The 20,827-nt window shown below is 36.0% G+C and overlaps 1 protein-coding gene across 7 annotated transcripts in view; it reads right to left on the bottom strand.

Moving 5' to 3' along the window:
• The window catches only part of PAN3 (poly(A) specific ribonuclease subunit PAN3), a 79,270-nt gene that overhangs the window by 27,305 nt on the left and 31,138 nt on the right, over positions 1-20,827 (bottom strand). For 6 of the 7 annotated variants that reach the window (XM_061374553.1, XM_061374554.1, XM_061374555.1 and 3 more), the window contains 5 exons: positions 18,027-18,188; positions 9,206-9,356; positions 2,218-2,465; positions 1,543-1,647; positions 845-902 (listed from right to left, as the gene is read on the bottom strand). In XM_061374553.1, the coding sequence (XP_061230537.1) occupies positions 845-902; positions 1,543-1,647; positions 2,218-2,465; positions 9,206-9,356; positions 18,027-18,188 (724 nt within the window). The remainder of the gene's footprint in view (positions 1-844; positions 903-1,542; positions 1,648-2,217; positions 2,466-9,205; positions 9,357-18,026; positions 18,189-20,827) is intronic. The other variant, XM_061374556.1, reaches the window with a different exon arrangement.

The following is a 20,827-nucleotide window of genomic DNA, read 5'->3' as shown; positions in this document are numbered from 1 at the left end:
TACCTGCCATTTTCTCCTTTGCTTTAAAAATTCACCCTTCTAATATTTCTTTGATGATTTTTTCCTGCAGAGATCATAAATAAGCACCAATTTCCACTCAGGCTTCAGACCACTGAACCCCATTTTCAGCACAAAAAAAAGCATTCAATCTTTCATGCTTTAACACACTGGTTTAGAAAACAGGCAGAAGTGAGAGATGTGCTGACAATTCACAAATCAGATTAAAAGATTAACCTTACAAGAAGATTGCACTTCATCTGGATTAGTAAACTAAATTGTTTTTTTGTTTGTTTTTTTTTTACTGTATCATTATCATATTAAACGTGTCTGAGAAGGATGCTGCAACAAAAAGGCAATGTGTTTAAATCAAGTTGAACACAGCCAATTGTAAATTCTCCAAAAGCCAATTTACAATGAATAGTATATGCTTCTCTTGCCTGACAACTAGTACAAAGCCTTCTCTGATAAACCAGCCAATCCCGTCTTCAAAACAAACTAATTTGCTAGTTTATATACAGAGTTCGAAAATTTATGCCTCCTTTACAGGAATATTCAATATTCATAAATTAATACTATACTATTCTTCAGAAGGCTTTACTGCCTTCATTATTTTCTTCTCTCTCAGCAATTTTAAGTATTCCCAACCATTAAGGAGTTTCCAAATAGAATAAAATTACATAAGAAAAAGATAATAGAAGAATAAAATTTTGTATATGTGAAATACTGTGTATCTGGTTATCCACAGGCTGTGCTTTTTTTTTGCAAAATAGCATTAATACCATTGAATACACAAGGTCACAGAAAGATACTATCAGAGTTTATTTTATAAGAAACATTTACTTACAAGGAATATCAGCCTGGTCAATCTGAGCCATAGTTATTAAGTGTCTGTTGATCAGTTCCTGAGGAACAAAATAAGTCAAGTTTTGAACATTATAATTCAGGTCATAATTTCTGATAAGAATACACTGTCTCTGAAGTACCAGCTACTTGTACTAATATAGGAAGTTGATGGAAGTGTCCGGGCAGAGGGAGTAGACTACTACCTTGAAAACATCAATGACAAAATACATAAAATTCCTGAAGGAAGTAGCTTCAGAAGACATTAGTTAGCACTAACATTGACAAAGGCACCTACCATAGCAAAACTGAAATAACAGTCGCAGCCAGCCTTCAGAGAAAGGCTCATCAACTAACCCTGCAGATTCTTTCACGATCAGTGAAAGATCTAAAACTGAATAGGACTACAGCTTAAAAGAATGCTATGTAAATGAACTCGGGCACACCAAAACAACACACAAGAAGTAAGACTACTTAGGTGAACAGTAAATCATGGCATGCAAATTAGATTGCAGTCACATGTGTTGTAACCTGCCCCCCCCCCCCCGTTGTACTCCATCGATTACAGGACTTAAATTTTTAAGTTCTCCATAGTGAAAATGGACTGCGCAGACTTTGAGTGGGTATTTCTCTTCTACTAATAGCAATTTTCTAGGTTTTCCCAATATATGTGATTTTCCTTTAAATTCTCTATCACCTTACCTGTCTGAGCTCATCTGCCATGAAGAAGGAAGGTGCATTTGCTTTTGGCTGCATGTAAGCAACATGAGGTGCAGCTGGATGGTAAATATGGTAATTTGGAAATACCTGAAACCAAAACATTTTAAGAAACAGTTTCAAATCCATAAGGATAAGGAAAACAAAGTTTTGTCACCCTTTTAGCTTGAACTACTGAACTACAAAGTCTTCATGTATTACAAATATATTACAAATTACAAGTATTACAAATATACTGTCAGATGCATTACAGCTTACTTATATGCTACTTGCTAATGACTTCAGGGAAGAAAGGGGGGAGTATGTATGTACATAGATATTATAACATTTTTGTAACTGCCTTTTCCTCTCCACTGTAAATTTGTTATCTAACATATCTGGGAAAAAAAAAAAAAGGCAATCTGAATTTTTTATGTTTTCTCGTTACATATGTGTCCACTGAGGTACACATAAAATGCTTTCCTCTGATTTCTGTATAAAAAAAAACCCTCAACACAGAGGTCCTTAAGTTTCAGTGATTTGGGAGAGCAATTACAACAACTAAAAAGCCTAACCTTCATATAAAGTAAGGGTTTCAGAGTGTTAAGAATAATCTCTGTAGTTATCAACCAATTCAGGATTTGGAAGTGCCATACACTTCTGTATCAAAAGCAAACATACCATTCCTGTGAGAGGTGCTGGAGTTGTATCAGTATAGAAGTACGTTGTTCCACCTACTGTTTCCTTCTGTATCACCTGGCCAGTAGATGGAGGCTGAGAGACAGCATTAGAGACAGAAGCAGAGGCACTAGTAGGCACCATATAGTTTGCTGGGTTAGGAGTATGACTTCTTCTTCGAGGAGCAGGAGATGTATGAGGAGTTATTTTGGGGGAATGAAGAGGAGAAGATCCTGCTGACAGTGACATTCCTTAAAGAAACACAAGAAGATATTCTTGATCAAACCTGTCACCAAAAACTTAGCAGTTTGAAAAACAACAGCCCTCTCTACCAATAATATCCTGAGCAGGTGAGATGCTAAAAAATCGCTACATCTATGTGAAGAGTTAAGAGGTAAAACATCAAGAGTAAGACTGCACACATTTTCCAAATATCTTTGTTTAGTTCAGAGAGAAAGTGCTTGGGAACTTATGATCTAGTCATGAAGAACCAGAAAGAAAGGCACACAAGGGAAGAATCAAATTCATGCTGTGTCTAGAAGAGAGTTTATTAAACTGTGAAAAGATAAAATAAGTAAACACTTGTGTAATAATTATACGAGCAGTCAACAGAGATTGCTAAGCTGTAACAAACCTTCAAGGGCACAGCTAAGGAAGAGAACCCTTCAAAAACCTCGTAGTGTTACTAGCAGAATGTCCTAGACTAACACCAATGAAAGAACTTTTAAATTTATTGTTGCTCCATTTGGGCTGTATTTTCTCCTTTTTAACAGGCAGAAGATTATTAGTCACAGTAAGTTTTTTGAAAGGATGCAAGATGCACAACTGTTATATTTAATGCTCTATTGACAGCTGAGAATTAGCCAGATATTGGCTCAAATTACTCTCATTTATAAGCTCTCGTAACCAGAGTAATTTAAGCCAATATCTGACTAATAAAAGCAAGAACAACTTTTTTTTTTATTGCATCCATGCTCTTTAGTTACAAAAAAGCTAGTTATTTCAATTGAGAGTTCTCAATATACATCGGTAACATGTAGGAATGTTTTTACATTCATGTCTTGTCCCTAGAGTAGTCACTTCCCTCCTACATTTACATCTTTCTTTTGTTAAGCAAACTACAAAAGCAAATAATTTTAGTATTAACAGTTTAATCAGTGGTTAAGGAAAAGTGACTGAGAAGCTACATTATCCTAATGATATTAACAGAATATTTGTAACCTTTCATTTAACTCAAATAATTTACTACTTTGTCATCTCAAAAATTATGCATATTAATTCAGCACAATTATTTCTTTGGTTCTTGAAAAGTGAATAGCTCCAACATGCCCAAAACAACCTGGTAAATACTCCCTGGCAGTGCTCAAGGGCAGGCTGAACAGAGCCTTGGACAACATGGTCTAGTGTGAGGTGGCCATGCCCATGGCAGGGAATTGGAACTGGATGATCTTAAGGTCCTTTCCAACCATAACTATTCTATGATTCTATGATAAACCAGAGTATTTAACATAACCCATAAGAAAGTTTTACCCCATTATTTTTAGTTGAGTCTCTTCAGTCATTTATTCTTTTTATAAAAATATAAAATATAAGAATATGCAAAATATAAAGTCTATACTTTTCTGGGCCAGAACTTCTTCTTATATTAACACATATGTGTGTGTATACACACACGACAGATAAGCAGTACAGTGAAATAACTGCTTGCTGATTACTGTATTAATGTGAATTATAATTGGCACTTCTGAACGTTTTATTTCAAAGTACTTCCGAATGGTAACACAAATGTCCTAAAAATCTGCTTACAAAGCAACTGAATGACCATGAAATGTTACACATTGTGACAGCACTGGTTTATGCTAGAAAATAAAGTAAGTTTCCATTAAGGTAAGAGTTGCCTTGAGCAACTCAGTAACACTTAAATATTTCAATACCTACTGTATAAATACTTAAATCTTTAGCAAAGGACTAAAACATTAATGCATTCTTAATTCACTAGGGGGAAAAAAGCAATTTCAAAGGAAACAATGTATTACTATTAAAATTTGAAGGACGGATAATTATGGGCAAAAAAACTGCAGCAGCTCTACAATCTGTGTCTGTGATATTCAAGGGATTCTACTCATCTAAGGAAAGTTATTGACATGTCTTTTTTCACTCTATTGCAATAAAACACAGTATTAACCAAAGTCCTTGCAAACATGTAATCTCTACCCAGGCAGAAATTACTGGCTTCATGAAACTTCTGTTTCAATAAAATATTCAACCACAGGAACCAGGGGAAAAAAAGAACGTAACAGCAGCCTTCATATATACTAATGAAAAATTAAGCAAAGTCTTCCCCACTTTCAGATAAAAACTAAATGGACAAGACAGTATAGTGTAAATCCTACCTTAAAAATTAAAGTGATAACTTACAACCTCACTAAAATGATAGTGACCTTCTAATGAAAGTTCTCAAAAAAAGAAGATAAATTTATCACTAGCAGTTCTTACAGATACAATTTCCACTATAAGATTTGCATTTAAAAAAATCATGCCAAAGAATAGTTACAAATATAAATCTTCAATGTCTTTGCTTGAGTACCAAAGCAAGACTGAAAGAAGACAGAGTTAGATGAATCCTTTCAAATGCCCTTTCAGCCTCAATTTAGGTCTCATTTTGGTAGGACATTGAGAGTTCAGTGAAAATCATCTAGCTGGCATAACATACAGGCTTCTCATTTGCCAATATACAGAGCAAGTTCAAGATATGAAAGAAGCTTGACTACAGTTAGGTTTTATAATATTAGAACATTATACTATGAGTTACAGCTACTGCTGCAGTGGGTGCAGATAGGCTGAGGCATCAAATATTAAGGGTGACAGATTCTGCTGAGACACTTGCATTAAATTCTTCAGTCTAAATAAATATTAATAATTGAAGAGCAGTATCACAAGAAAACCTTTTAATACAGTGAAACGTATAGCTAAGTACTTACAGAAGCAAACAACCGGATGGACAAACTCAAGCAGATCTCAACAACTTCATCAGTATTTCAATAAGTAAAACCCTTACTAATATTAATATTTAACCACAACAAAACAGAATTAGAGGAAAATAAAAAAATGGCTGTATTAAAAGGTGAATGTATATTCCTACTGACTCATACTGAATAAAAAAAGACTGTACTAAACATACACTGCTAACAATGTGGTGAATACGGGACAGGCCATTTTGAATAGCAATTTATATCAACACTTACTCAAAGGCCAAAATTGGTGATTCAATAATCTGATTTTTACTTTCACATATATCATGCCAGTGATTCTGACAAAACAACAGTGAGCTCCCCCCGCCTTTTTCTTCTCCACCCATATGCAACTACATCTCAACACCTCTAAGGTTATAACATTTACAAGTCAAAAATTAAGCATTTAACATTTTATCACATTCACATTCTGTATGTTAAAGATACTCTAGACTAATAGGTACATTTTGAGGAATGACAAATCAAAGTAAATAATTAAACCAGACTATTTCAAGAACTTAAAGCAACATCCTTTAATTAACTATTTATTTTTATTATAAGCTTTCTATCCAGTCATTAGTATTGTAGCTGTATATTTCCAAGCTAATTAAATCTGCTTAACTCCCTGAAATTTATAGTAAACAGTTTTTCCTCCTTTATCTTATGGGGGGGGGGAAGGGGGAGGGGCAGGGAACAAACCCTAATTTTCCAGTCTCTTTGCTTTCTTCCTTTCCTGTGCTATTCTGGAATGACTGTGGAACTTTCTCCATAGAATGATGCACCACTCTTGATAAGGGATGTCTGAACAAGCTCTGGAGGCATTAAGCCACTCAAACCACCTCAGCTGAAAATGTTTCATTTCCAGCTTGTGTCATGTACTCCAATGACACTCTCATAGCCCATCATGAACTGAAACGTGTGAAGTGGTCACAAGCACATCACCTTCATGCTCTGGGTTCCTAAGCCTGCAGGTTCATACTGGCACCAGAAATAGGACTTCTTACGTTCTGCATAAGCTCAGAGTTTGTCTTGGACTAAACATAGCAGCAACAGCAATTTGCTGTCATCTGCATTGATAACAAAGACATTACTCTTCAGCTGTAACCTAGAGTAAGCAAACCCAAGACAAAGATTTTCTCTGCTGGGAGCTATACAGCTGTTCTCTCTCAAGCTTAACATGACAATGTTGTCTTACCACCTCGATGACATTCATAATTTCTTTCATATGCTTTGTTGCATACTCTAAAACTGCAACACAGAACTGGGTAAAATAAGCTCGTTAATAAGAGTATTATTTGAAGACTGTCAACAACTCACTGAATTTCCCATACAAATGATAAATAGGATACGTTTGCCAGCAAGTGAATAGAAGGAGCAAAAACAGGGTATTATGCAAGGGAGTTTAAGGAAAGAAAGTTTGGAGATGAGACGGAGATTTGTTCAATGCTCTTCAATAGGACAATCTTCCCAGCTATTTGTGTAAATTGCATTTTATCTCATTACACTTTCTTATTCTACTAAAGACTACTGAGATGAAGAATGACTCTGTATTGAGATTATGCTAGAAAGCACTTACCTAATAAATACACATAAAAGTATGGGTAACAATCTTCCATGCTACACACTAATGAATGTGTCAGGTGTGGATACAAGTTATCTATTAAAGTAGGCTAGGTTTCAGTGGTCATTTTGTCCAGTACTTCTGCAGTACCACTGATAAAACAGGCAAAACATTTTCCAGGGACAATCAATTTTGTGAACAGTTACCTTTGAAATACTAGATGCCAAAAGTAGTTTTGATTTACACCTACCTTAACAGAAATAACATAAATTAGATATATTAATTTTTTCCATCTGCAAGAGGAAAATCAAAGGATTGTTCTCATCATTTACCTACTTCGTTATGGGTGAATTAAACTATGGAAATTTGAACAAGTTATATTTCCTTATTTCTTACGAGACATTAATTTCCTCCAGTATCCTGTAAACTACTGTAAGCAATCTTAATCTCAATGCAAATGATTAAATCTTCATGTTTCCTGAAATTTGTACACTCTCTACTGGAAAGCACACACCATTCAACCAGAATAAAACTTAACTTTATTTAAAGGAAAAACTCCTACAAACTCTTTGTATGGGTTTCATTTGAATTTGTTTTCACTTAAAGCTAACATTAATTTTTAATGAAAATATCAGAACAGATTCAAATCTTTTATTCTGTCAGCCAGTATGACCTAAACGGTGTAGTTATGCCACACTTAAATACTGCTTTCTTATTTAAGAGCCTAATCTTCTAGAAAGAGCACCACCTAACTCATCTTGAGGTAACAAAAATTTTTGTGAATACATACTATGAACAGCTAAACCATTTAAATAGAAGCATCTGAGTATTACTTTCACAAGACATTCAGTTCAGAGAATATTGCACTCAGTGTAGAGAAAGAAGCTTCTAGAGAAATTCAGAGCACCCAGCCCAGGTCCCTAATCTGAACTATATTTTCTTTTTAATTACACAGGAAGAGCAGGGAAACAAGCCAACTTTGCCTAAATGTTAGCTCTTGTGAATACTCCCACATCCCTCTCATCCATAAAACAAACAATAGTATTTGAACCTAGACAGTTTTCAGCATTGGCAACTATATTTCTAGGAGCTCAAATCGTTCTGCTAACTTCTTTCATCAGTGTTACTTATCCTTTCAAGTGTTACTTACAGATAGTAAAGAAATTGGACTGTGAAGGATCCCTCTGAGACCCCACTGGATACTTTCCAAAAGTAGATCATTTTACTGTATTCTATTTAATCCTTTATACACTTTTCAATCCAGGTGACAAGGCTGAGAGGCATATAAACACAACAGTTTTCCAATAAGACTGTACAGCACAATATAGTATCAATCAGACACAGTACTGCAACATGTTCATTCGGTCAGCAGAAGCATCAAATTGCTTTCCTAGCCTGGTGTGATAGTTATAACATGCAAGCTAAGTCCTTCTTTCACACTGATAGAGGTTTATCCCCAGCATCAGGAAAGACTGAAGTTCTGTTAAATAGATGGTAATTGCCAATACTGGTTTAAAAAACAGTACTTGGAATACTTGCCCCTCTGCCTTTTGGCAGCCTCCTAATGCATCTTGTGAGCAGCAAGGAATTGACAAATGTTTATGTACATGCAGAAGCTTGCTAAAGGATCTGCAATGTGTAATATCCAGATGTGCTGATGGTTATATCTTAGAACAATTCATTTAATTTAAAAAAATAATAATCAGCATTAAGCTAACTTGTTAAGAACAGAAGACCAAAAGATGCATTAAGAGCTTGAACTTTTTAAGTGTACAAAATAATCAAAAAATTCTTGGTACATTCTATGACTGCACAGACCACATTCTGGTAACAGTTGTAAACATGGGAAATGATCATAAATAGGTCTTAAAAGTGAGTTTACATATGACAGATACAACAATTAACACTACTTCGCAAGGCCAATTATTTTAGAATGAGTTTTTCTTCTACTTTTTATTTTTCATCCAGATTTTATTGACAATTACTACTTCCAGATTATGTTCTCTAGAAACAAAAGTACATGCTCGTGTGTGGTAAACAGAACACACTCATTCTAAACTGCAGTGAATATCTAGAGTACTAATTCAAAGCAACTTCAGGTACTGCTCTGACAAGGACTGCACAGAGCACAGTATGTGGTAATTCAGCACCTCTTCTCCCAAAAAAGGGCAGAGCAAGTTAAGCTGAGTTAATTTCAGTACTGCTGCGGCTGAACAGATTTCACAGCCTGCAGTGTGATTTTCACACTACTGGAAGATAAATCCCAAGTTCCTGCATGTCTATATACTTGAAGACAAACTCAGGAGCCAAAGTAGGAGGTGGCTACATTTATACACGATAAACCTGATAACTGTCTATATGAGGTTACGTTTGACATTAAAAGAAGTAACCACACTGCAAATCATTACTCTCAACTTACCTGGTGCTAGCCCAGCAGTGGCAGGACTTCCCATGGAGGGGTGAGAGAACAAGGCTTGAGAGAAGGCAGACATACTTGACTGGGATACATTACTCAGCCTGGAGGTTGATCCTACTTTAGGAACAAACTCACTTGCAGAAGGATTTGGTGTCTGTTTGAAAACAAATGCAAATTAAATGTTTACTAAGAGATAAGCAGTGCCTATTTGGTACAAAATACTTTCTAGGTAAGCCTACCAAGTGCAGGGGATATTTTTAAGTTACAGACAGCATGCTGAGAAGAACAGGCAATACTGGAAGCTGGTCAATACTAACAAATGTAAATGTGTTTTACCTTATGTCTGAAGTAGCATTAGCAAGCTTTCCACATGAACAGCTGACGTTTGAGTTCATACTAATACTTTGCAAAAGGCTTTCCATAAGCATTATGTTACAAAATTGGAGAGCAGACTTGCCAGTGAAAGCCTTGGCCATTGCCACACAGGCTTCCTACATGATCTTAGAGATTTCATCTCAACCTAAGGAACAGTTTCAAATTAAGGCAGTAAAAAATTATTCCGACTAAAGAAGTTATCCCTGCCTCTCTTTTAAATAGTTCTATATGTACCTTTTTTTGTGAAGTTAACTTCTGTTTTAATTACCTATTCCCTTTATGTAGCACCTTTAATAATGAGGTTTGATTTGGTACCACAGAAGCAAATAGCAGGAGAGTGACTGTCATTCATTATTTATTAGTACACAGAATATATCACACAACCAGCTTTTAATTTCCATTAAAATCTGTGCAAAGTTTTATGGAGTTTTTGGGTGGTAGTGTTTTTGGGCAAGTTTTTTGTTTGTTATAGAGTAAGGAGGGTTAGGAAAAGAAAATCCTAATTAGAGCTCGGAAAGCACAAAGCTTATTATTGGATAGCAAATTACAAAAGGCATTACTGGAAGGAGAAAAGAAATTAAGCCAAGAAATAAAGCCACACTGAAAAGCTTGAAGATTATTAACTGTCAAAGTTAGGTTTGTTAAGCACTCTTCAGAGTACCTCTCAAAAGTATTCTAAGCAAGAGTTAAAATGAGATGATAGTAACAACTCCCAGTAGACAAAGATACTGTAAAGATAATTCATAACATTCTTTTAAAGCAATTATATTGGAGCACTTTGGGTTTAGGCAGTTTTAAAATAACTATCAGATGTTATATGTGGTCAAGTTACCAACATTGATTTTTTACCCTATGAATAAAGTGGCATCAGAGAAGCTAAGTTAGTGCCAAATTAGAAAATAAGTGTAATTACAAAACACCAATTTAAACAGTGAAGAAAAGTATATTATGGTGTTAATCTGTTTTCAGTAACTGAAGTATTTGAATACTTCAGCCAAGTATCACAGTGGTAATTTATTTCAAAGCACTGGAAAAGAAAGAGGATTCTAAAAGCCATAAAATAAAGAGGATGCTCAGGTTTAAAAGCAAATAGTAAGCATATCCCACCCTTAATCACACAGTAAATTTTAACCTCTAGCCACCTTATGACATTACATTATTAGTCATTCTATATGGGCATGTGTCTGAATATTCTAAGAACAGCTTTAACCAAATATGTAGACCGGTGAAATAAAACACTTAAATTTACAAGGGTAAAAAGTTTGTAAGGGTTTTAAAACTCTTCAATAACATTTTATTAAAGAAAAACTGGAATGATGTTCCTCCAGATGAAATGTGGCATGAAACCATTCAGCCAAACCTACACTGAAACTGAAGAAAATGACAAAGGTGGTAAAGAGCCAAGTAGAATTTGTTCAAACAGTGATAGAGCTGAAAAGTCATCATCAAACAACTGGGACAGCAAGGGACAGAATTTGTAGCATCTTGTTAAAAACACATAATTTCAAAGAACTGCAAAAATCCACATTTTTCCATTGCTAACCCTAGCCATTACACATCCACAGCTCTACCACACCTGAACTGTGTCAACCAGGTAACAAAAGAAGGACATGGCAAAAAATCTGAAGCATGTAAGTAGAAGGTAACCTCAGCCTCTCCTTATTTCTAAACGCATTCTGCCAGTTTTCATAGACCAGTTTTGGTCTCTAAAAGTTACTTAGATATCTCTGCCAGTTTTCATAGACCAGTTTTGGTCTCTAAAAGTTACTTAGATATCCACCATCATTTTAAGATGAAGTTGCTTGAGAGCTCCACTTTAACTGGTAGGTGTTTCAGTTTATCCAAGAAAAGAGTAAAACCCAGGAACCTACTAGAGCAGTTTAGGTTTATGCTGTGGAATTACAAACAACAGTAGGTCAAACCTGATAGAAATTCAGTGGTCACAGTACAAGATCAGAACTAAAACGTGGTTAAGACTGAGTTGTCCCTATATAACTTTTATGAAAACATTTTATATGAGTAAATAGCTTTGATTTGCAGAGGTAGACCCTTTACTGTAATAGCCTGGTTTACTTCTCTGTGATATTACAAAACATGAAGTTGTAATCTAAGACTTTCCTCACTGGTTAAAAATAGCGACTTAACTTTTGGTTCCTATTTTAAAAACACCCTTTCACATTCAAGCTGTTTTCTAAATACAGAAAAAAAACCCAAAGCAAAACACTTGAGGCATCTACAGCCATCAGCCAGAATAAGCTAATCACACTAGCAGAACAAAATTTATCAATCTGTGGTCAAAACTAGTAAATATTTTATCAAAAAAAATTGAAGCTCAAGCCCCAGGCCATGTTTAAATAGATCTATGTGAAGTCGCAGCTCTTAAAATGCTTCCATAAGCATAGAAGTTTTCACTGGAAGTAAACCACTAATTTTGCACTGCATACACTGTGCTTCCAATGAAATAAAAAAAAAACAAATCCCAAACATTTTCATAGCATGTAGGCTAACATAAGTGACTAGATTAGACGAACTGAATGAATATTTAATCTTTTAATTTCTTCAAACTTTGTCAATAACCTAGTTCTGCAATAATGAGAATACAAATATGACCAAATTAGGAATCCACATTCTTAACTTCTTTTGAATCATGTTCTTGGTCTGGAAAAATACCCTATTTTCACTTTGGTAACTCATAATACAAAGTGTAAATTCTAGTGTTAGTTTTACATTTGGGTCAGTGGTAAGCTTGAAGGGGACTATGCTTTCAAATCCTACAGGGCATTTTTACAAGTTTTCTGTTAGAATCCTACCAAACTTCCCAAAATGAAGTTGAGTAAAAAAATTAAATTTTGATAAGAATGACAATAATCTAGATCAAATTCGTTCTGTATGTTGTTTAAATTTCCCGCAAGCACAGCTTCAAAACAAATTTCACTTAATTACTCATCTCAAAGTATCTTATTTCATGCTTGACCAGGCTTAAGAATTTTAAGTCTGAGTCAACTGGGCTCAGTAAAAAATGTAGATAAAACAGTTACTGAACACTTCGATTAAACCTTGGGAGTAATTAAAAGAATGGAGATGCAAGAAGTACTTAGAGGACACGTAATGAATTATTCAATACTGTGATGTTAAAAACAAAAGCCATGAATGCACTTTCAAGAATCCAAACAAGAAATACAAAGCACTGTCTGCACTCTGCAACAAACTAAAGACTGCATTTTCAGTTCCAAATGCAAGTGTTCTATAGAAAGACACACAAAATTACTTCAAAACTCTAATACGTTTTCAAACAGCATTAAACAGAAAGAAGTAACTTCCAAATCGCATTTGCTAAAATTACTACCATTCCCTTTTTCCTCTAACCCAGGTCAGTTTCTATCTCCCCCTGCTTCTTCCAGTAAATACAGCATAATACTGTCAGACAATAGCAGGAAAGCAAATTCCCTGTGTATTATCTGAATTAATACCGGCACCATGCATTTCTCAGACTGATTCCGTGTAGAAATTTCACCAAAATGCCCTATTTTCAGATTCTTTGTCTCTGCTTTCTCAAAGAGAGAAGCCTCCTTCCAGTGATCATTGCAGAGAAACTTCCAAAGACAGACCACAAAACTGAGTCCATCCAGCTCCAAATAAAAAACAATTTCTATACTTCTGCACAGCAGAGACCGCAAAATATTATAAAATACAGATACTGTCTAAATGAAGTCTGAATTTAGTCTTGATGACATTAGTAAGGTTGGAACCACAAGAGATTTAAAACATAGGGGAAGCACTATAAAAACTCGTTTGTGCTACCATTCAGCACAGTTTGTCTGGTGGCTTTTATTCTTTTTAAGGTATAAAAGGAAATACAGTGTGGAGGGGAAGAAACAAAATATTTTGTGGGCAATGCCAAAAAAATAATTCAAGGCTCCCTCAAGGAAGGTGCAGATGAAAGTAAAGAGGAAGCTAAGATCTTATCTGAAGACCATCACTGAAGGACTACACAGGAGCACAGCATTACTGTATGTTGAGGATTTATACATCTCAACAGATTTCTGTAATCCAGAAGTAAAATGAAAATTCCTGTTTCAACAACTATCAATTTCAACATATATGATTTGGCTTCATGCTCCTCAGCGATAAACCTCCTACAGCCACACTGCTGCATTCATTCATAACTGAATCCTCGAAGTGTCATGTATATTGTAACACAGGGATGCACAACTTAGGGAGCCTCTGGAAGGTCCCAAAAAGAGTAGGGAGAGGGATCCAACAGGAGTACTAGAAGCCACCTTCTCTCTCATTTCACATTTGGCATCTCACAACACACCACAGAGCCACCACCTCTGTTTCAGCGGCTTTAACACCACTTTGTTAGATTGATTCTGGTCCTATATTCAACCAAAGCTAACTACCTAAAGCAAAAAGTAGGCCAATCTTATTTTGGAAGATGTGCTAATGTACTTATCATGCTAAGAACTGGATGCAAGCCTTTTAGTTCTTCTCTTTTTATGTTCTCCTTCAACTCCAAATTTATGCTGAACTGTCCTGACATCCTGAATTGCATGATTGCATGGTTTCAGAAAAACACCTCTAAAGTACACCCACGCTATAAAGCAGGGCAGTCCTCTACCAGTCTGTTTAGCATAGGTTTCAGAATACCTCTCAGAATCCCAAACCATGCAAAAGTATTGCTTGGGATTTTTTGGGTTTCTTTGCTGTTGTTTCAAATGTGTGAATATGCCATATGAGGAGCTCAGTTTGCCTAGAGAGCACCGTTGTAATTCCTCTGTTTTCAGGATTCCTTGTTTACTACAGCATCAGGGAAAGACACATTCTGTGATGTCAGAGCAGCCCAGCAAACATCAGAGATCACCAAGGGCTTCAAAACAAGTCTCTCCCTTCTACTACTGAATTTATACAACAGGCTACCTTATCACAATTACGGTGACAAGTCATTGCGTCATCTGTATAATTAGCTCAAATAAATTTCAATTCACCAACATTATCAGCCATATTGCTTTACTACTCTTGCAGAATAGTTAAGACAATTTCATGAAAACTGAAAACCTAAAGTTTTAGAAGTCCATGTTCTTGATGCTAAGTATTTGAAAAATTCATTCCCATAGGGGGTTTCTGTATTCAGGAAACAAACATGGCGCTTAGGAACTGATCTGTATGACTGAAGGCCAATCTATACCTACTACTTTAAAGAGAATTACCATTTTCTACTATGATATATCATGTGGCAGTGTAGTAGCTCAGGACACTTCCTAATATAAGGCAGGCCATCTCACTACAGAATGAACGCTGGGGTTTTTTTTCGGTTTAGGGATTCTTTCTTTTTCCTTTTTAATGCACAATACAGAATACAATTCACTAGGGACTACACTTTAAATCAGACAAGTCTAACACAATATTTAAGAAAAATAGATTTGGGTTATAAATTTATAGCCACGCACGAGAAACATTTATACTGTTTTAAAATACATGTTCTTGTGAGACCTCACTTGGAGTACTGTGTTCAGTTCTGGTGTTCTCAACATAAAAAGGACATGGAACTGTTGGAACAAGTCCAGAGGAGGGCCACGAGGATGATCAGGGGACTGGAGCACCTCCCGTATGAGGATAGGCTGAGAAAGTTGGGGCTGTTCAGCCTGGAGAAGAGAAGACTGCGTGGAGACCTCATAGCAGCCTTCCAGTATCTGAAGGGGGCCTATAGGGATGCTGAGGAGGGACCCTTCCTTTAGGGACTGTAGTGATAAGACAAGGGGTAACAGGTTAAAACTTAAACAGGGGAAGTTTAGATTGCATATAAGGAAGAAGTTCTTTCCTGTTAGGGTGGTGAGGCACTGGAATGGGTTGCCCAGGGAGGTTGTGAATGCAGCGGTGTTCAAGGCCAGGTTGGACACAGCCTTGGGTGACACAGTTTAGTGTAAGGAGTCCCTGCCTGTGGCAGGGGGGTTGGAACTAGATGATCTTAAGGTCCTTTCCAACCCTAACTATTCTATGATTCTATGTTGTAAGCTACCTTCCTTTTTTTAAGCAGACACTTTTTGGACAAGGATCTCTAAACATTTCACCCTGAAATAGTGTATTCGCACATCTTAAATCATACATTTAAAAAAGTGGACATTTAAATAGACACAAAAGCTTCACCACTTCCACAGCATTGAAGTTCTCAGCAACTGAGATATAATTCTGCTTTCTCATCTTCAAATACAAATGAAAAACATGTCCTCAAACAGATGTGCCTCCATTATAATTCAACCTTATCACTTAGCACTCACCATCAGCCAAAATACAGTTTGTGTAACCTATACACCTGCAAAAATTTTTAAGTAGCCCGTATTTCCAAATACTAAAGAGCAATGCTATCTGTGGATTACATACATAATTAAGTGGACAAAACAACATCAATCTGAAATCTCAGCATGACACTACCCATTTTTACATAGTTTCAAACTTCTTCAGCCATTTTCTGTGCATTTGTAATTAAAATTTCCAATTTTAACAGTCCACGTTTTGTTTTAATGATAATTTAGAAAATGTTCACACTACAATATAAAGATTCACAATGATCACCTCAAGATAAAATTTGAGTTCACATCTAGGTAGAGCTTTAGGTACCCCCATAATCTTATCTGCAGCCTAGTTTTATACCTTTCCCCACTCAGACTCCAGAGTTTCTCTGTAACCTCTCCTATTTCTTCTCCAATTACATTTCCTGTGGCTGGAACATTCTCCTATTATTTCTACCACATAAGCATATCCATGCTTTTCTGAAGTCCCACATCGCCATGGGAAGAGACATAATTGCATTACATAATACAAAGTCTTATGCTGTACATAGTTTAAATCAATTATGCACTGTGATCCTGTCACAATAAAGGAACTTGGAATTGCACCCTTCAAAAGCCATATGCTCTGCAGCCAGTACCAGACTACTGTCACTAGCCTCAGAAAACTAGGGGACCTTGGGCTTCCTTTTGCCACACTTTCAACAAGCTTTGGAGGGCATAGGTACTAAGAAGACAATTGCTCCTGGACAGAAGTTCCATGTCTCACACTACTGGCTCTTCAGCCTCCATAAACACTTTTTCTTCTCTAAGTGAAGTCAACCAAAGAGAAACCTTGCTGCAACACTGAACAGCTGAGAAAAGAATGGAGGACAGGAGTACATATGGGGCTTTTCCTGCCCTTTAACATCCACCTGAAATCTGAAAGACCAGTTTTCTGATTCTCTCTTCTTCAAGCAACTGTTTAATTACAGCTTATACTCCCATTAGATACACAGTAAATTCAACCTGTCAACCTTCCTTCTCTTACGAAAAGTAGTGCTTCACAGGCACCAACCAAACCTCTGCAATCTTACTTGGTCCTTCTAGGAATGTTTCATTTATGCTTCCTCTTTTCTCCATCATTGGCTGTGCTGCTTCTGCAGCAGCAAAAGGGCCAAGACAGATGTAAGTCCAAATGTCCCCACACGATATAGCACCAGTCTACCTGCATCCCACTGCCTGTGACTCCCAACTTCAGCAACATGGATGTCCAAACATCAGCACTGCAAAATTAGCATTTGTATGAAGGGCTCTCATACAAGCTTCATGTTGGCCCTTACATGGCAAAAATTTAGCAAATTGAAAGAAACCATTAAGATGTCACAAATTTAGTCTGCTGTCATTTACCCATTTCACTCACCTAGAAAACATCAAAAATAACATAACCCTCATAGGAAGACTAAAATAATGATCTCCAAGGAATCAAAAGCATTACATATGTGAAAAACAGTATTAGCAGCAGTGCTGCATTTTTCACTACTATTATAATTTCCACCTAAACCCCATTTTAAGGGACATGGAGCAGATTCCTCCTAGACTCAAATTATCCTTCACTATGATCCCAAGGATAACCTGCTACTTCTATACAGAGCTGCTCAAACCCAGCTGCATTTCTCGCCTCCTAAGCAGATGAAGAAAATTCAGGAATAAAGTAACAATGAAGTTTAGCAAATAAGTTGAGAAATGTAAGCTATCCTAACATCAAAATTAAATATTTATATTTTCTGATCATAGTGGTTACATCTTTAAATTCTGTACTGAGGGAATTTATTTGTATTAAGTGTCAATCATTTTAACAAAGATTGCTGATTTTTCCAATAGAAACCTTTGTCATACGAAAATTAAAAGGTTACGTTTGTTTGGGGTTAGAATACATTTAATGATTAGTTTTGCTTCTCCTCTACAGATTATAACATAATTAAGCAAAGTACATAGCACAGCAATAGGTGAATAGAAAACATCCGACTGTCTCTCCTGGAGGGCCACTATGCCTTCGCTGTGAAAGAAATATTTGTTCTGATATCAACCTGTATTTGGAGTAACTGCTTCTAACATTTTCCAAAATTTAAAATAAAGCATCCAAACTACTAAAAAAAGTGACTAGTAAAAAATAATTTTACCTGTAAATTGTTTTCTGTGACTCTGTTCCACCAAACCATATTGATGGGTACTCCTGTTTTACACCTGTCAGCCAGACAGCCGATAGGGTTCTTTGATTTTCTTGCTTTTGATCCCACCGGAACTATCCTCTCATCCAGCATCCCCAGTCGATACTTCCTGGGCTACGAAAAAGAAGGAGAGAAACCAGGCCACTCCTAACAACCCTCAACTAAAGCTACACTAAACCAGGTATTACACTGTGATATGATTTCTGGATTGGTGGAATAGGAAACAATTTGCAAGTAAAATTTATCTGAGACTGTTTCCTTTCAATCCTGACTATTTGGTTATAATAAACAAGACTACAAAGAAAAGAACACTTCAGAGACTACTGATTATTCATAAGCAAAATTGTCCATCACAAGTCAGCCACTGAAATGAGTATAAATTGGGCAATTCTGTAAAAATTAGGAATCATTTTTAAAAAAAAAACATATTTCTCCAATAGATACCTTCAATCACATCATAAAAATGAGCATTTCCCTTGAGATTTCTATCAACAAGATATTAACATTGGCTTTTGTATGCTTCTTTTCAAATTCAAATTTGTCAAGATTCATCTACTGAAGACTTGCTTTTAAAAATCGGGTAGAACCAAGCAGCCAATTGCAGCAGAACTCAATGAATAAAAAAAAGCTCAAACATTTCTGCTCAAGTTAATATTCAAAACACTAATTTCAGCCACCACCTTAAGTGAAAACAGACAAGAATTACCATGATAAATGCATTGGAAACTGACTTAAAATTGAGAAAATAAAATGTGCTTGAGGAAGTGAACTTGCCAGAGGCACTTGTACCTCGACAGCAGTTACATTTCTATTACATTGGCAGTGATCTCTACAAACGAAACTATTTATAAATTATCAACACTGTAAAAGCATACTGTGGAAAAAAAAAAAACAACTGTTAAGACTTTCAAACAGTTAAAATATGGAAGTTCTCCAGATTTCTCTGTGTTTTCAAACATATATATACCTACCTAAAGAGTAAATAACACCAAAAGAAATACTTAAGCATCTACACATATTTAGACCAGGACCTTTTATACCAATTATAGCAACAACTGGATCAAATTGCAGGCGTTGGTCTCTTTGTCTTTTGCTGTGTTTTTTTGGGGGGGTTTATTAACGTGAAAATGCAACTATCATCACCTGGATGTAGACTACTTTAAGTAATCAAAGCTTAACTTACCTTTATTCCAATATCTACTTCATCTGGCACCTTACAAATCTTAGCAACATGTACCTTGACATGCATTTTAAAAATTGTCTCTCAGGAAACAAGGTGAGAATATAATTGGGAAATTCCTCACTCACACAATTTGTAAAACGCAGGACAAAACTACCATAAAATGGTTGCAAACCCAACACCTAAACAGATTCCCTCCTCTACTTCCCTAACACATTTAGGCTGAAAGCTTTGGAAAGAATTAAAAGTGAACAGAATCACTAGTACTTTATTTGCCTAAAACCCAAGCAAGCAAAAAAAAAAGCAAGACCCTAAGGATACCAACATTGACTATGAACTACAAAGGCAATAAACTCTATGAAGATCAAGTTAACCAACTTTAATTGCAATAAGCAAAACAATTTTGCCATACCATTCAGAAATCTGGTAAACTGTGTGACTGGTAACACAAAGTCCTACAGTAGTTTCAATGCAAGCCTGATCATGGTAAATCTAAGTACTGGTGATTTATTGGGAGAATCACAACTATTGGGCAAATTACCATCTTTATAATTCAGAAGGACTACTAATATCATAAACTGTAAGGTCTGCGAAGCCAGACAGACAAATATGGACTTTAGGCAGGGTCTGAATGCAGTATGTGTTTTCCTTAGCCTGGCCAGAAGCGACAACATAATGAAGAGAAACAATTTCTCTGGCAGCCTCCTCATCTCTCTGCCTGTCCTCTAAGTGCAGGGGCAGAGTCTGCCTCAGACTACCAGACTACAGCCAGTGTCCAAACATATTCCTATTCATAAAGGTTTCCTTTAATCTTCCATAATAAAAGGTGATCTATAAGTATTTTGAAAAGGAGGACCAAAACAAAAGAGGAACTGAGCCAATATGGAGGGAAGCTATTTTGGTTACAATGGGATTCAGATTCCAGGTAACAGAATTAAACTGTATTTTAGGTTTTACAAAGGACCATAACAGGGAGGTCACCAAGGGCAATCAATCGTCAACTCTATGCCATAAAGCAACACAGAGACAATTTATGTACCAGTAGTTCTTGACGTACTTGTATGAAAAAAATAAACTAATACATTGGTAAGACTAAATTAATATTTTCATTATCTATTATAAAACATCACCAGTGCATTACTAGTCCAGGATTTCATTTTTCAAATGGGCATTAGAAGGTGGAATATACAATATTAACATTTGGAAACAAGATTTAGTCTATTTAAATCAAAATAATTCTAATTTACACTTGTTCTCAATGTCCAGTGGCATCTGATTCAGAAATCCAATCAAGTTTACAGGAGATCAGAAAACACGGGAAAGAGTGCCTGCCAAGAGGAGAGATTCAGTAGAAAGGAAAGATCAAATAGATTGAGCAGTCTGAATAAGCTCATCAACTTTGCTACAAACCTTCCCTCTCAAAAAGCAGCAAATAAAGCAACAGAGATAGAATAATGCATCCTGAAACAAGGAAGAACTTAAACACTGAACATTTCTGAACAAATGTATCTACCTAAAAGACAGAGGCATGACAATCTGGACAAATAAACCCAAACTTCTTGGCATGGGAACA

The sequence above is a fragment of the Neopsephotus bourkii genome, unplaced genomic scaffold (assembly GCF_033783945.1).
Source record: "Neopsephotus bourkii isolate Nb327-2 ecotype Australia unplaced genomic scaffold, CSIRO-AGI_Nbou_v1 NB_1638, whole genome shotgun sequence".
Classification (NCBI taxonomy): Eukaryota; Metazoa; Chordata; class Aves; order Psittaciformes; family Psittacidae; genus Neopsephotus; species Neopsephotus bourkii.
The sequence above is the reverse complement of the archived record's forward strand: the minus strand, read 5'-3'. Positions and strand labels throughout refer to the sequence as shown.